Here is a 15,317-nt window from a genome sequence, read left to right as displayed (position 1 = left end):
TGAGTGTGGCTTATTACAAGCCGTCCTTTCGGGGAAGACAGGCTCAGACCACAGGCGACCTCACCATAATAAATTGTGGAAACTGCAACCAAAAAATAGGGGTAGCAGGTCCCTGGAAACCGTTCCCAGCGATCAGCTAGGGAAACGGTAACAGCTACTTTCGACTGATCCCGAGGCGGGGTTGCGTCATCCTACCAAGCGTCCTTTTTTGGGGCTGCCCTTAGCGTTGCCTGCACAAATGCCCATTAGGTCGCCAGTGAATAGGCCCCTAAAGCTTTGGCTCGCTTTTTATCGTCAGGCTTTCTGCAGGTAATACGTAAAGCCAGGAGAAATAAGGCCATTTAGTGACCCCGCTGGTACACAACCATTCTCCTCTCCCAGGCGCGAGACATAGTCGCTCTCCCGCCTGCGCAGCCCCGCGGGGACAAGGGGGCCTGCGAACCGTCAGGAAGCTTCGCGGACGGTTTCGTTGCTCGCTCGGCAAAATGGCGCGGGGTGAGGAGTCGTGTGTGACCCTGGGTCAGCCACATCTTTCTCGCCAGGATCTCTCCACACTGGTAAGGTTTTCTTTAAGGCGGATTGGAATGAGTTTAGGAGTGGGTATGACCTGACCTTTGGGAAGCGTTGAATCCCGGCAGTACCGGGCTGCCGACAGCTTGAGTTACGCCCGAAACCGGGCGTTCTTTGAAGCGTTCATCCAGGTGTGCGAGTTGAGCCTGGCGGTGTGAAATCATGGAGCCTCGAAACGCGAAGATTTGGGCAGGAAAGTCAAGATATTAAGTGCCATTAACGTCTTTTCCTCTGAAGATCCGGGAAAGACTGTTAATACCTTCAGTTCTGGAAGGAGTTTTTACATTGTCGTTAGTGTGAATTTTCTTGAAATTTGAGGCCGTGGTCTTCCAGATCTTCTAGAGTTGGTGGAAATATAGGCTCTTCTGTAATTGTAAAGGGCTTTTAGGACTTGACTTTTGTTGTTGAGTCCCTCAGTCGTATCTCACTCTGCGATCCCATGGACTGCAGCACGCCAGGCATCCCTGTTCTGACTGGAAATCAAGACTGCCTTTGCAAGAAAGGTACTTTTGGTAAACAGTGGAGCGCTGAATAGATAATGGTAAACTGTAGATACAAAACGAGATACAAATTACGGTTTGTCTTTTGTGAGGTAGTTTAAACTAAACTGTTTAATTGCAGGATGTTACCAGGTTGACACCACTCTCTCATGAAGTAATCAGCAGACAAGCCACAATTAATATAGGTAAGAATACATTGTTGTGTACACTGCTGTCCTTCTTGAGGATTGATTGCTCTCCGATGACATTTAAACTCTTGTTCAATTAACTGAACTGTAGGAAGAGTCAAATACATAATGGATAGATTTTAGCCATTATGAGCAAAGTACCTGCTCGATTTCTTGGAAAACAGTACTCTTCACTTGGATCCAGGGAAAGACATAGGTATATGAAGAGACAGTACGGTGTATGCATGTATAGCAGAATGTTAAAGAAGAGGTGAAAATTCCTTTTGTAGAGAATATTTTAAGAACAGATTTCTTAACAGAATTTGAAATGTCTTATTTAGTATCTAATCTTTTAGAATAGTGTTTTACTTCTTTTCTTAATTGACACATAATTTGGGAGAAGTTGATTGAGTGTAGATGTTTTAGCTCTGTTAGCAGTAAAGCCTAATAAGACTTACACCTTAGAGTGGTGAAAAATTGTAAGACATTGTACTGCTTGCTGCTGCTGTTTTAGTTGCTAAGTGTGTGGACTCTTGCGACCCCGCGGACTTGTTGCTTGCTAATCTTCTCTGCTTTGTGATTCTGTAGGCAAGAATGTTGGAGGGGGTTGCCATTCCCTTCTCCAGGGAGTCTTCCTACATCAGGGATTGGACCCCCCATCTCTTGGATTGAAGGCAGATTCTTTATTGCTGAGCCACTTGGGATGCTCACTCTGAACATTTACTTGTTTACTGTAATCAAATTGGAGTTGTTTCCTAGTTTTCATGGATTCGTGCATGTTTAGGCTTCATTGTGGCTCAGCTGGTAAAGAGTCCACCTGCAATGTGGAAGACCTGGGTTTGATCTCTGGGTTGGGAAGATGCCCAGAAGGAAAAGGCTACCCACTGCAGTATTCTGGCCTGGAGAATTCCATAGACTGTGTAGCCTATGGGGTTGCAAAGAGTTGGATGCTACTGAGCAACTTTCACTTCACTTTGTGCATGTTTACCTCAATCAAAATACTGGAAACTTTATTAATATACAAAATTTTGTGTTTTTAGATGAATGTTTATTTCAAGTGAACTCCTTTTTTCAGATAACAAGTTGAATAATATGATTTTTAAATAAAATTTTCAGGTACATGGAGAGTTACATTTGATCATGTTTCAGAAAAAATTTTGTGTTGAAAGAATATATGGAGGGCATAAATGAAATCTGTTGGTTGTAGTTTGAAATATTTATAGTGAATTATGCCTTTTGTTTTTCTAACTTTACTGAAATACTTTGTATAATGGTATGCATATAAATTAAGTGCTTTTTGGCCTTTATAGGTACAATTGGTCACGTTGCTCATGGAAAATCTACTGTGGTGAAAGCTATTTCTGGAGTTCACACTGTCAGATTCAAAAATGAACTAGAAAGAAATATTACAATCAAGCTTGGGTATGCTAATGCCAAGGTACATAGTATGTTGTGGAAGGAGAAACGATTTTACTTGGGTTTCAAATATGCAAGTGAGAATTTAAATTTATTTTCATTATAATTTTTAGATTTACAAACTTGATGATGCAAATTGTCCTCGGCCAGAGTGTTACAGATCTTGTGGGAGTAGTACACCTGATGAGTTTCCTACAGACATTCCAGGGACCAAAGGGAACTTCAAACTAGTCAGGTGATTACTTTATGTTAAATACACATTTTTTCCTTTGTGCTTATTGAATTATTTAATTGAGAAGTTAGTGATTCAAATCTAAGCTTGAAGCAGATGGATCTTTGCCAAAACATTTTCTAATAAAATTTAGAGCTTACACTTGTTGCTGATAACCTTTTTAAGGATTCTGTTTAAATATAAGGTAAAATGTGTTTTTTTGGGTTCTCTTAAGAAATACAAGCATGGGGGTCCTTCTGTTCAGTCTTCCAATATTGTTACATATTTGTCTTTATTTTGCCTGTAGGTATCCATTTTTGGAATGTTGCGTATCTTGATTCCTCAGAACACTAACATGTCATGTAACATATGTAGGTGTTAGGAATATCCAAAGAAAATTTACATCATAAGGATATTAATATTCAATTTTTGAGAATGGTAATAATTTTAAAAGCATAGTAATTTTTGTTTTTAAGTGATGAGTTCTTTGCATTAGGCTGACAGGTTCACTCAGTCTTCCAAGACAGTGGAGATCCTTCTGTAAATTCCTTTTTTGAGTGAAAATTTCCATTCTGATAATGCAGTTGTAGTTTATTTAATGTGTATTATTGCTTGTTTAAATAGTTTATCTGACATTATATGGTTACAGTTATACTCTGAAAACATCAGAAATCTCTTAAGCTTCTATAATAAAAGTTTTAAAAGCTAAAATTATTTTTAAAATCTACATTTTTAATACATGGTTTAACATTTTTTATTGTAAGCATTTTATACCTAAAGTTATTAATTGCAAATGTAATATTTGATTTTCCAACTGCTCTGCTCCATGTGCTTTTATTTTTAACTTTGAAATAATTGTAGAATAACCGAAAGTTGGCAAGCCTTAATTGATTTTTCCCCAGTAGTCGTAAAGTGTTAGTCGCTCAGTTGTGTCCGACTCTTTGAGACCCCAGGGACTCTAGCTGGCCAGGCCCCTCTGTCTGTGGGATTCTCCAGGCAAGAATACTGGAGTGGGTTGCCATTTCTTTCTCCAGTATTCACAGTAGTACTTCAAACTTCAATGTAATACCAAAACAAGGCACTCTCTGTTGGTGTACATATATATGTCTACTTTATGATATGTATGTTCCTGGATAACAGAAACATTATTTCACCACGAAGATTCATCCATTATCCCCCACTGTTCTTAATCCTTGGCAAATACTAAATACTAGTCTGTTATCTAACTGAGTTTTAAAATTTCAGAAATGTTGTGTATGTTGAACACAGTATCTGCTGCAGCTGCTGGTGTGAAGTCGCTTCAGTCATGGCCGACTCTCTGTGACCCCATAGATGGTAGCCCACCAGACTTATCCGTCCCTGGGATTCTCCAGGCAAGAACACTGGAGTGGGTTGCCATTTCCTTCTCCAGTGCATGCTTGCATGCTAAGTTGCTTCAGTCGTGTCCGACTATACGCGACGCTATGGACAGCAGCCCACCAGAACACAGTATATCGCCTTTGAAATTGACTTTTCCACTCATTACAGTATTTTAGAGATCCGTCAAGGCTTTTGAGCTTACTAGTAGTTCATTCTTTTGGGTTTTTTTTTTTTGGTAGACTTTATTTTTCAAAGAAGCTTTATATCTAAAGGATCAAATGAGTACTGTGTAGAAGGTACAGATTTCTCTTATAGCTTGCAAGCAGAGCCCTCTCATTTTCAGATGAATGTGTTTTGACACAGCATTATCCAATATCCATGATTTACATTAGTGTTCAGTCTTGTTTTACGTTTTACAAATGAGCAGAAATTTATAATGATGTGTTTGTCCTTTTACTGTGTGTTCGTCCTTCTACTGAAAATCCTCTTTATCCTGCGTATTCATCTTTTCCGCCTCTGTAACCCCTGGCAACTACTGATACTTGTTTCTCTGTGATGTGAAATTTGTTGTGTCCTGTCTGACTGTTCACAACCCCATGGACTATACAGTCTGTGGAATTCTTCAGGCCAGAATACTGGAGTGGGTAGCCTTTCTCTTCTTCAGATTTGTTTATCTAGTTTTGCCTTTTCTAGAATAGTAAATAGTTGCTATTTTATCCCTCTATTGACCTCTTTTACTTAATGATATATAAAAAGCCTCTTGATGAAAGTGAAAGAGGAGAGTGAAAAAGTTGGCTTAAAGCTCAACATTCAGAAAACTAAGATCATGGCATCTGGTCCCATCAGTTCATGGGAAATAGACAGGGAAACAGTGGAAACAGTGTCAGAGTTTATTTTTTGGGGCTCCAAAATCACTGCAGATGGTGATTGCAGCCATGAAATTAAAAGATGCCTACTCCTTGGAAGCAAAGTTATGACCAACATAGATAGCATATTGAAAAGCAGAGACATTACTTTGCCAACAAAGGTCCATCTAGTTAAGGCTATGGTTTTTCCAGTGGTCATGTATGGATGTGAGTTGGACTGTGAAGAAAGCTGAGTGCCGAAGAATTGATGCTTTTGAACTGTGATGTTGGAGGAGACTCTTGAGAGTCCCATGGACTGCAAAGAGATCCAACCAGTCCATTCTGAAGGAGATCAGTCCTAGGTGTTATTTGGAAGGAATGATGTTGAAGCTGAAACTCCAGTACTTTGGCCACCTCATGCGAAGAGTTTGACTCGTTGGAAAAGACTCTGATGGTGGGAGGGATTGGGGACAGGAGGAAAAGGGGACGACAGTGGATGAGATGGGTAGATGGCATCACTCACTTGATGGACATGAGTTTAGGTGAACTCCAGGAGTTGGTGATGGACAGGGAGGCCTGGCGTGCTGCAATTCATGGGGTCACAAAGAGTCAGACGTGACTGAACGACTGAACTGAACGTTTTGCATCACTTTGTAATTGGTAACTTGCTTAATGGCATTGAATAATTTGTTCTCTGGGTGTATCTGAGCATATGTATATATCTATTTACTCACGAAAGGATAATTGATTGCTTTTAAGATTTGGCAGTTATGAATAAAGCTGTTATAAATATGCAAATTTTTTGTGTATGTAGACATAAATAAATTTTCAGTTGATTTGAGTAAACAATTGTATTTGCTAGACCAAGTGGCAAAAGGATATTTGCTTTTGTTAGAAAACAACCATCTTTTTAAAAATGGCTCTACCATTTTGCATTCCCACTAGTAATGAATGAGTTCATATTTTTCCACATCCTTGTAGTATTTGCTGATGTTGGTGTTTAGAATTTTAGCCATTCTAGTAAAGTTTTTTGTTTTAATTAGCATTTTCCTGTTATGTCATGTGGGATCAAATAATCATGTGGTTATTTTCCATCAGTAAATCTTCGGTGGGGTTTCTTGGACGTGTTTTTTTAACCAAGTTCTATATTTTGATTTTTAAGAGTTATCTGTACACTTTAGGTGGTAGTTAATTTTCAGATACATCTTTTTGAAAATATCTTCTGCTACTTGGCTTGTCTTTTTATTCTCTTGACAGTGTCTTTAACAGAGCAAAAATTTTTAAGTTACAGAATTTTTTTTTCATTTGTTTGGGGGGGTCCTTGCCTTGCACCTTGCAGGGTTTTAGTTCCCCAATCAAGGATTGAACCTGTGCACTCTGCTGAGTCCTGCTGATCACTGGGTGTTCAGGGAATTCCCAGCAATTTCTAATTTTGAGGAAGGCCAGTGTATCAGTTCTTTTCTTCTGTGGTTTTGGTATTGTGCCTGAAAAGTGATTGCATTCAAGGTCATCCATGTTTTCTCCAGTGTTTTCTTCTAGGAGTTTTACAGTTTTATGATTGTTCTTTGAGCTAATTTTTGTACCAAGTACAAGGTCTCTGCCTGGATGTATTATTTTTTTTTTAACATGTAGATGTCAGTTCTTAAGGCACTGTTAAAAAGACTGTCTTTGCCCTTACATCTCTTTGAGATATTAGTTAACTCATCATAAGTTTATTTCTTGGGTTTTTGTTCTGTTCTGTTAATGTTTATCTGTTTTTTAAATACTGCAATGTCTTGGTTACTATACCTTTATACTAAGACTTGAAGTGGGCTTGTGTCTTCTGATATTGTTATTGTCATTGAGTACTGTTGGCTTTTCTGAGACTCACCTCTGCATATAAACCTTTGTTTTTTTTAAATTTTGGTTTGTGTTGGGTCTTTGTTGCTGCATGGCTTTTCTCTACTTGTGGTGAGCAGGGGCCACTGTTTATTTTGGTGCTTAGGCTTCTTATTGGGGTGAGTTTTATGGAGCACATACTTCAGTTGTTGTGGTTTGTGTAGTTGTGGTTCCCAGACTCTGGAGCATAGTAGTTGTAGTGCCCATACTTAGTTGCTTTGTGGCATGTACTATCTTCCTGGGCCAGGGATCAAAACCACTTCTCCTGAATTTGCAGGTTAATTCTTTACTACTGAGTCACCAGCGAAGCCTTGCATATAAGCTTTAGAATAAGTTTGTTGATATGCATAAAATGACTTGCTGGGATTTTCATTCAGATTGGATCATATCTTTAGATTAGTTTGAAAAGAACTACCATCTTAATGGTATTGTTTTCCTATTTATTGCATGGAATCTCTTTAATTTTTTGACTTCATTCATCAGAATTTTGTAGTCTTCCTTGTACAGATCTTACACATATTTCTTAGATTTATACCTAAGCATTTTTATTTTTAGGGGTGACAGTGTAAATGGTTTGTGTTTTTAATTTCACATTCTACTTGTTCGTTGCATCCTTTTAGGAAAGTGATTGAGTTGTAGAAGTTAACTTTGACTCTACAATCTTATATTAATCACTTGTTACTTTTGGTTTTTTTTTTGGTTGTCTTTAACAGTTTTTCTGCATACGCAGTCATGTTATCTACAAAGACAATTTTATATCTACATTTTTAATCTGTATACCTTTTATTTCATTTTCATATTTTTATTATATAAGCTGGGACTCCATTATTGTGTTCAAAGGCATGGAGAAAAAGAGACATTTTTGCTTTTTAATTATCTTAGTAAAGAGAATTGAATTTCTTAACCATCAAGTATGACATTAGCTGTAGGGTTTTTGTAGATACTTTTTATTACTTGAGATTGCCATCTATTCCTAGTTTGGTAAGGGTTTACAAATGAGTTTATGCTTTTTGTGCATTTCTTGATAGTATTATGTGATTTTCCTTTAACCTGTTGATGTGATGGAAGGCATTAATGAATTATCAGATATTGAATCAGCCTTGCATACCTCAGTTAAATCCCACATGGTAATATTGTTGGATTAGATTTGCTAATATTTTGTTGAAGATTCTTATATGTATGTTCATGAGAAATTTTACTGTAGTTTTTCGTCCTTGCGGTGTCTTTGTTTGGTTTAGGTATAGAGTAATGTGTGCCTTATAAAATGAGGAAGTATTTCATTTGCTGTTATCTCCTTAAAGATCCAGCAGGGAATCAGTATAATATCTTAAATGTTTGGTAGAATTCACCAGTGAGCCCATTTAGGCCTGGTGCTTTCTGCTGGTGGAGGTTATTTGTTGATTGAATTTCTGTAATTAATATAAACCTAATCAGATTGTTCAGGTTGCTGTATGGGCTTAATGCTAACCATATCAAAATACCAGCAAAGTTTTTTTTTTGTTTGTATATATACTATTTTAAGAAAAGATAATATCAGGCATACAGATCAGAAAGAAATGTTGCTTCATAAGTATGGTTGCAGTATACAAGTTCATCACACAGTAGCTCACTGTATTTCAGTGTACTAGCAATGAACACTTACATACCCACCCAAGTATAAACTACTAAAGTCTCCAAAAGATGAAATACTTTAACCATTGCTTTAGAAGATAGAAGAAATACTTCCTCATTCTATGAGAAAAACTTCACCTTTTATCAGAACCAGAAAGACATTACACAAAAGGAAAAGTAAGGGGAAATAATTCTTATGAGCATATAAGCTAAAATATGTGAAAATTAAACAGCTCTGAAAGAAGTCAAGGAAATTCTAAATATAATTTGCATGAATTGAAAGCTCAACCAAAACACACAGGTTTAATGCAGCTTTTATCAAAATCCCAGCAAAGTAGGAAACCGAGAATTAGACCCCCTCCAGTATGTCCCAGCTGAGTTTTGGCAAACGTGTGGAAGGAGTTCTGCAGAAGAGAATAGGGTATTCAACAAACAGGTGATGGAGCGTCTGTTTAAAGGCAAAAAAATAAGCCTAGTTTTAAATGTAATACTTTGGCTTCAGAATGTGTATTTTCTTTGAATATTTGTGTGAGCTCATCTATTTTGAGTACATACTTAAAATACAGCCACATTTGAATATTAAATGAATTGGATAAAACTATAAGAAACCTTTAAGAGAAAATGTAGGCAAAAAAAGTTTAGAACTTGGGATTTACTCTGATCTTTCAAGATATTATGGCATGTTGTATGCCATGGGGGAAAAAAAAATTGGTAAGTTGCAGTACATCAGAATTAGAAGTAATTGCTCTGCAAAAGATCTGTTGCAAGGGTCAGAAGACTTTTACTGACCCAGAGATAATATTTGCAGACAACATGTCCAGAAGTGACTAGAACAGATAAATCTCAACTCAGCAGTTGAAAACAGTTGATCAAAGTAGAATGTGTTAGTTGCTCAGTGGTCTGTCCATGGAATTCTCCAGGCAAGATAATGAAGTGGGTTGGCATTCCCTTCTTCAGTGGATCTTTCCAACCTAGGGATCAAACCCAGGTTTTCTGCATTGTAGTCAGGTTCTTTACCATTAGAGCTACCAGAAGACAATAGTCTAAAGGTACGGAGATCATATTTGCAGGCAAATAAGCGTATTTCCTATAATTCATGGTTTGACTTTAAATCCAGAATATGCCTAGTTTATTATTATTGTTAGTTTACTATTCCCATTTATGCATCTATAAAGTCAGTATCTTTTTCACCTTGGGACATATCTCAAGCTGATTAGAGCCTAATCTTTGGTTAAGTTATATCTGTATATAGTTAATTTTCTCTGTTTTGTATTAGGTCTTCAGTCATTTTAATTTCAAAGATGGTAGTATCATTTCACATTTTTGGAAGCATCATGGTATATAGCCACTCTGTAGCAGGATTAATTTCTTTCAAAATAATCTAGCTATTAGAAGTCTGTGGATGTTTAAGTACTAGTTGATATTAAAGCTGGTTATTATTTCTTGATTATTAGACATGTTTCCTTTGTTGACTGTCCTGGCCATGATATTTTGATGGCTACTATGCTGAATGGTGCAGCAGTGATGGATGCAGCTCTTCTGTTAATCGGTAAGTAACATTAGAATTGGTTTCACAAATAAGTGTAGAGTCCATTCAGCATGGAATATTTAAAGGGGAGATAGAGTCTCTCATGTCCATAATTGAGAATAGGTAGATTATCCAAATTAGTATAGATGAGTGCTTGTTAGCTATCATGAAATAGTAAGGTAAGTTGTACTGGGGCTGTTATCTTGAGAGAATTTTAAGAGAAGTGTGGGGGAAACTTTTTTTTAAGACAGTGCCTTTTTCTTACTGTTTTTTTAGGCTTTTAAAACAGTAGTATGTTGGAGAAAAGTAGAAGGTAATTTAGAAATGGCTGTGAGCTATTCAGTGCAGTATTGACGGAATGGGCTTTTTAAACATGCACAGTCATGTGAAATACTGAAGTTAAGGGCTGTGTGAATGTTTTCAGAACTGAAGTTGTGCTTTCTTTTGTGAGATCTTAAGGTGAATTTTAAGGGTCAAATGTAAAGTTCAAGGGCATTGTCTTCACAGAAGACCACTGTTGTTTCTGATACTCAGGGTAAAATTCAGGGAGTTCTCTCCATCATCCTTAAGTTTGATTACTTATTAGAGTTTTTAAAAAAGCTCAGTGAAAGATGAGTTTTTGAATTATGCAAAGGTGCAAAATTAAGTTCAGTGAAAGGAAGGGTACAAAGAGGCAGAGGCCAACAAAGACAGTTTTTTATAAAAAGCATTTAGCTTCCACCCAAAAAAGGTTTAGTCCTTGCATTTGTGCTTCTTGACTATAAGCCATGTCACTTCTGACAGAATTGTCCTTATTCAGGGCAGGAGTTGAGTACATCTAATGTTAAGAGTAAGATTGCTACACCGGATACCCTTAAAGAGGGTGGCCATGCCAAAAAGAGCAACCATGTAATTTATGGTGAGAGACTGTGGAAATGAGAACTCCACTGATGTATGACTGTGCTTTTCAACAAGCCTGCAGAATAAGTATGGGACAAGGCAACTAAATACCACAATTAAAGGGAAATGATCATTGGGATACTGACAAAATATACTTTTTAATAATACGTTGTCAGACCTTCATTTCTCCTCACATGATCTTACGTAACCTTCCCATCTGTCCTTGTGACTGGATAGCTGTGTTGAGAGGAAACAAACAGCCTCCAGGTTGGAAATCACTGTCTTTGTAAGCTGAGAAGTGTTGTTCCATTCCTTTTGTAGTATTCTCTTCATTAGATCTGCCCCACATTTAAAGGGAAGGATTTCACAAGGGTGTGAATGCCAGATAGGGGCTTCATTGAACATCTTCGTGGTTGTCTACATTTATGGTTGGTTGATTATAGTTCATAGACTGCATTATGCAACTTTTCTACTCTTAACTGTTTTGGAGCTACACTAGGCCAGAATATGCTGCAGACTACATAGAACTAGAGGGGTATATGTAATACCTAAGTATAACCTGAAGGAAATCAAATTAGTTGATTCCAGGTATTGTGTGTAGTGTCAGGAATAGGAGTTAAAAGCTGAGGGGATCCAGGGCAGTCAAATGTTGGGTTTAAACTTGTGAACTAACTCTGATCACACATCTTTTTTGTGTTTTAATTCTTCATAATCTCCTTAGCTGGTAATGAATCCTGTCCTCAGCCTCAGACGTCTGAACACCTGGCTGCCATAGAAATTATGAAACTGAAGCATATTTTGATTTTGCAGAATAAAATTGATTTGGTAAAAGAAAGCCAGGCTAAAGAACAGTATGAACAGATCCTTGCATTTGTACAAGGTAAGGTGCTGTAATAGTTAATAAGTGTATGAATCAAGGTTTAAGGTAAACATTTAATCATCAAAAATGAATCTATAGTTTCTAATCCCTGTTTCTCTATGTTACTAAATGCCTTTTAGCCAGTTTATAGAAGTAGTGAAATTTGAGTTGGTTGTTAGAGTTTGACTTTCATGTTAGATAGGAAAAAGGTAATAGTCTGCGAATATTACCAGTTTGGTTTCTTCCAGATGGCAGCACGTTACTTTTGTTTTATTTAAAAATGACTGTTAACTTAATCATCATGGTAGTGAAAATATGTAAGAGCTAATATTTGTGTGTCATCCTTGCATTGAAGTCATGCTAGTATTGTCTATATAATTCTAATGTCAGTATATGTGTTTTCAGAGTGAGAGCCAATGCAGTTTTTTAAATTCTTTCCCAGTAATAGTAAAATTATATGTATATTTATGTTAGTCTGTTTTCTGATTATTTACACTGTCTTCTTAAGAATCTCTTTGTAGTACTGCAAGTGACAATCATTTCTTTAATCTGTAATGTTCTTTTCTTTAAAACATGTGGTTTCTATTTGGGGCAAGACATAATACATATTATTTTTTACATTTGGCTTTTTTACTTGTTAGATGGTCTGTCTTAATTAGCCAGATTGTGTGATAAAAGTTATACCTGTAAGTTCTCTATTTGGTCCATTCTGTTGACTCCTTTTTTAGCATTAGAAAAAAAAATACTGTGCTTTTCTAACAGGGTGGTAGCGTTCCATATTTTGCTGACATCTGTTTATGATGTCTGGATGTCTGCTTTAGTTATCTTCAGTAATTTGTGGAGCAGATTTTGAAAAACGGATGAATTTTGATCTTTCTGAATTTTGTCATACAGGTACAGTAGCAGAAGGAGCTCCTATTATTCCAATTTCTGCTCAACTAAAATATAATATTGAAGTTATCTGTGAGTATATTGTTAAGAAAATTCCAGTACCTCTAAGAGACTTCACTTCAGAACCCCGACTTATTGGTAAGGACTTAAGCTGTTAGCCTTTAACTGTTGACTGAGTTTTTCTACATTGTAGATTTACTTTTAAGGGCACAGAGGTAATGATATACTAGAATGTTTGTGTGCTATTTTGAATTTTAACATAGGGAATGAGTTTATTATACCACAGGCAACATATATATATATATGTATACGTATATATATGTAGTCCTATATATGCATTTATATATATGTATACATATATATAAGTCATATATATGTATTTTTATATATATATACACATACATAAGTCAACGGAGTGAATTTTAAAGTTTTATGTATTAGATAGATTGCCTCTAAAATGCAAGATTGAAGAACAGAATCATGAATGAAATAGAAAAGTTAATTTTTATTAGGTAATCAGGATTAGAGTAATATAGTGTTAGAGTAACAATAGTGTTCTTTTATATAGAGATAATGTTTTAAACAAGAACAGGAAAATAGAACCTCTGTACAAATTGTTTTAGCATACTGTTTATGAAGATTTTCATGTTCTTTTTGCCTTAATTTTGTAGTACCAGTACTGATGATTACATTAAGGTTGTGTTTTTTGAAAACAAGTTTGCAGAAAACTTGAACCTTTCTGTACACTCCTCTGGGGATCCTGTATGTTTTATGGAGAGTGTTCTTTTGAGTGATTATGAAGCACACTCTTTGATAAGTGCCACTTTTTATAAGTTAATACAGTCCTAGAATTATTTTGTAGTTTTAAAGATAAGTTTTTGTCACATAAGTTCTAATATAAAGGTATATGAGAGAAGAATTCAGTTCCACAGAACTGATAACGTGTATTTCCAAATGTCTTTTTGTTCATATCATATAAACCTAGGTGCATGTATAGTCATTTAATGAATGTAGGATTGTACTCCGGAAATGAATTTCATAGCTACTTCTTTTTTTAATTGTAGATGAGGATCACTGTAATAGTTTGGTAGGGCTGCCGTAATAAAACATCACATAATGGGTTTACTTCTCACATATACATGGGCCAGACATTAAGGTCCTTCCAGATTTTCTTCCTCCAGAGGCCTCTCCTCTTTGACTTGCAGATGGCCAGATGGTGCTTTTTGTCACACAGTTTTTTCTCTGTATATATGCATCCTTGCTACCTCTTTGTCCAGATCCCCTGTTTTTGTAAGGACATGAGTCAGACTGGCTTAGGGCCTACTCAGTGACCTAATTTTACTTGAGTTACCTCTTTCAAGGCCTTGTCTTCAAATATAGATTCTGAGGTACTGGGTCGAAAGCTGAGGGGCTTTAGCATGAATTGCAGGGAAGGAGGCCACACTTTATTTAGCCTAGAATAATCAACCCTTCACTTAATTTTATCTGTATGAAGTATTTATTTGTCTTTTCTTTTGTAATAGTTGTTTAATTCCATAGTATAAATAGAGCTTCAACATGTCACTTAATTGATTGACTTATTTTCACTTTTCCAATATTTAAGACCATAATTAGATTTGGAATAATGATGTTTTCCACAAACTCAGCTCTAAGGTATAGATCGTAGCTACTTCGGAACATAGACACACTCCACTCACAAAGTTAGCGTGAAAGCGTCTGATTTAACTAACAGGATGAACTTTATGGTTTATTTCCTTTTTTCCTTTTCCCTTTCCCAGTTATTAGGTCCTTTGATGTCAACAAACCTGGCTGTGAAGTTAATGATCTTAAAGGTGGTGTGGCTGGTGGTAGTATTTTAAAAGGAGTGTTAAAGGTGAACTTGATTTTGAACTTTTCTTAACTAGAACATATTTTAAAGATGGTAAAGATAAAATTTCAAAATTAACTTTAAAACACATTGTTTTAATATGTCTTTAAATCATGCATAGGTTATAAGCTAGGTAACTGAATAGTGGTTGTGTTTAGAGATGTACTAGTTAGGACTTTTAACATGTAAAGGTAATTATCTTGTCCCACATATTTTTATAACTCAATGTTTCAGTTGAACCAGGAAATAGAAGTCAGACCTGGCATTGTTTCCAAAGACAATGAAGGAAAACTCATGTGTAAACCAATCTTTTCCAAAATTGTATCACTTTTTGCGGAACACAATGATCTTCAATATGCTGCTCCAGGTGGTCTTATTGGTAAGAATTTCACTTAATATCTGTAGGCTTCTGATAGCACCTGTTCATGTCACTTTTTTGTGAAATACATTGTCTATATCTCTAATTAGGTATTTTAAGTGAACATGAAGGAGTGGGATGCACAGGTATACACATAATTTAATTGTTCACTGTAGTATAAAACAATTTCATGTTTGTTAAAAAAACTTGAAGGGAATATTTTGGTGGTGCAGTGGTTAGGACTCAGCCTGGAGAATCCCAGGGATGGGGGAGCATGATAGGCTGCCGTCTGTGGGGTCGCACAGAGTCAGACACGACTGAAGCGACTTAGCAGCAGCAACATAATTAATGCCTCATTAAGAAACTAAAATCCCATAA

General features: G+C 36.3%; 1 protein-coding gene across 2 annotated transcripts in view; it reads left to right on the top strand.

Moving 5' to 3' along the window:
• Positions 1–450: 450 nt before the first annotated feature.
• Positions 451–15,317, top strand: part of LOC128071006 (eukaryotic translation initiation factor 2 subunit 3, Y-linked-like) — a 45,071-nt gene continuing 30,204 nt past the window's right edge. The window contains exons 1-9 of one of the 2 annotated variants that reach the window (XM_052664006.1): positions 451–557; positions 1,192–1,255; positions 2,548–2,675; positions 2,767–2,888; positions 10,012–10,106; positions 11,686–11,844; positions 12,718–12,852; positions 14,493–14,587; positions 14,825–14,960. In XM_052664006.1, the coding sequence (XP_052519966.1) occupies positions 486–557; positions 1,192–1,255; positions 2,548–2,675; positions 2,767–2,888; positions 10,012–10,106; positions 11,686–11,844; positions 12,718–12,852; positions 14,493–14,587; positions 14,825–14,960 (1,006 nt within the window). In that variant the 5' untranslated portion in view covers positions 451–485. Of the gene's footprint in view, positions 558–1,191; positions 1,256–2,547; positions 2,676–2,766; positions 2,889–10,011; positions 10,107–11,685; positions 11,845–12,717; positions 12,853–14,492; positions 14,588–14,815; positions 14,961–15,317 lie in introns of both variants that reach the window. The other variant, XM_052664005.1, reaches the window with a different exon arrangement.

This window comes from Budorcas taxicolor, chromosome Y (genome assembly GCF_023091745.1).
Source record: "Budorcas taxicolor isolate Tak-1 chromosome Y, Takin1.1, whole genome shotgun sequence".
Taxonomy (NCBI): domain Eukaryota; kingdom Metazoa; phylum Chordata; class Mammalia; order Artiodactyla; family Bovidae; genus Budorcas; species Budorcas taxicolor.
Note: the sequence above shows the minus strand (reverse complement) of the source record. Positions and strands in the feature narration are given on the sequence as shown.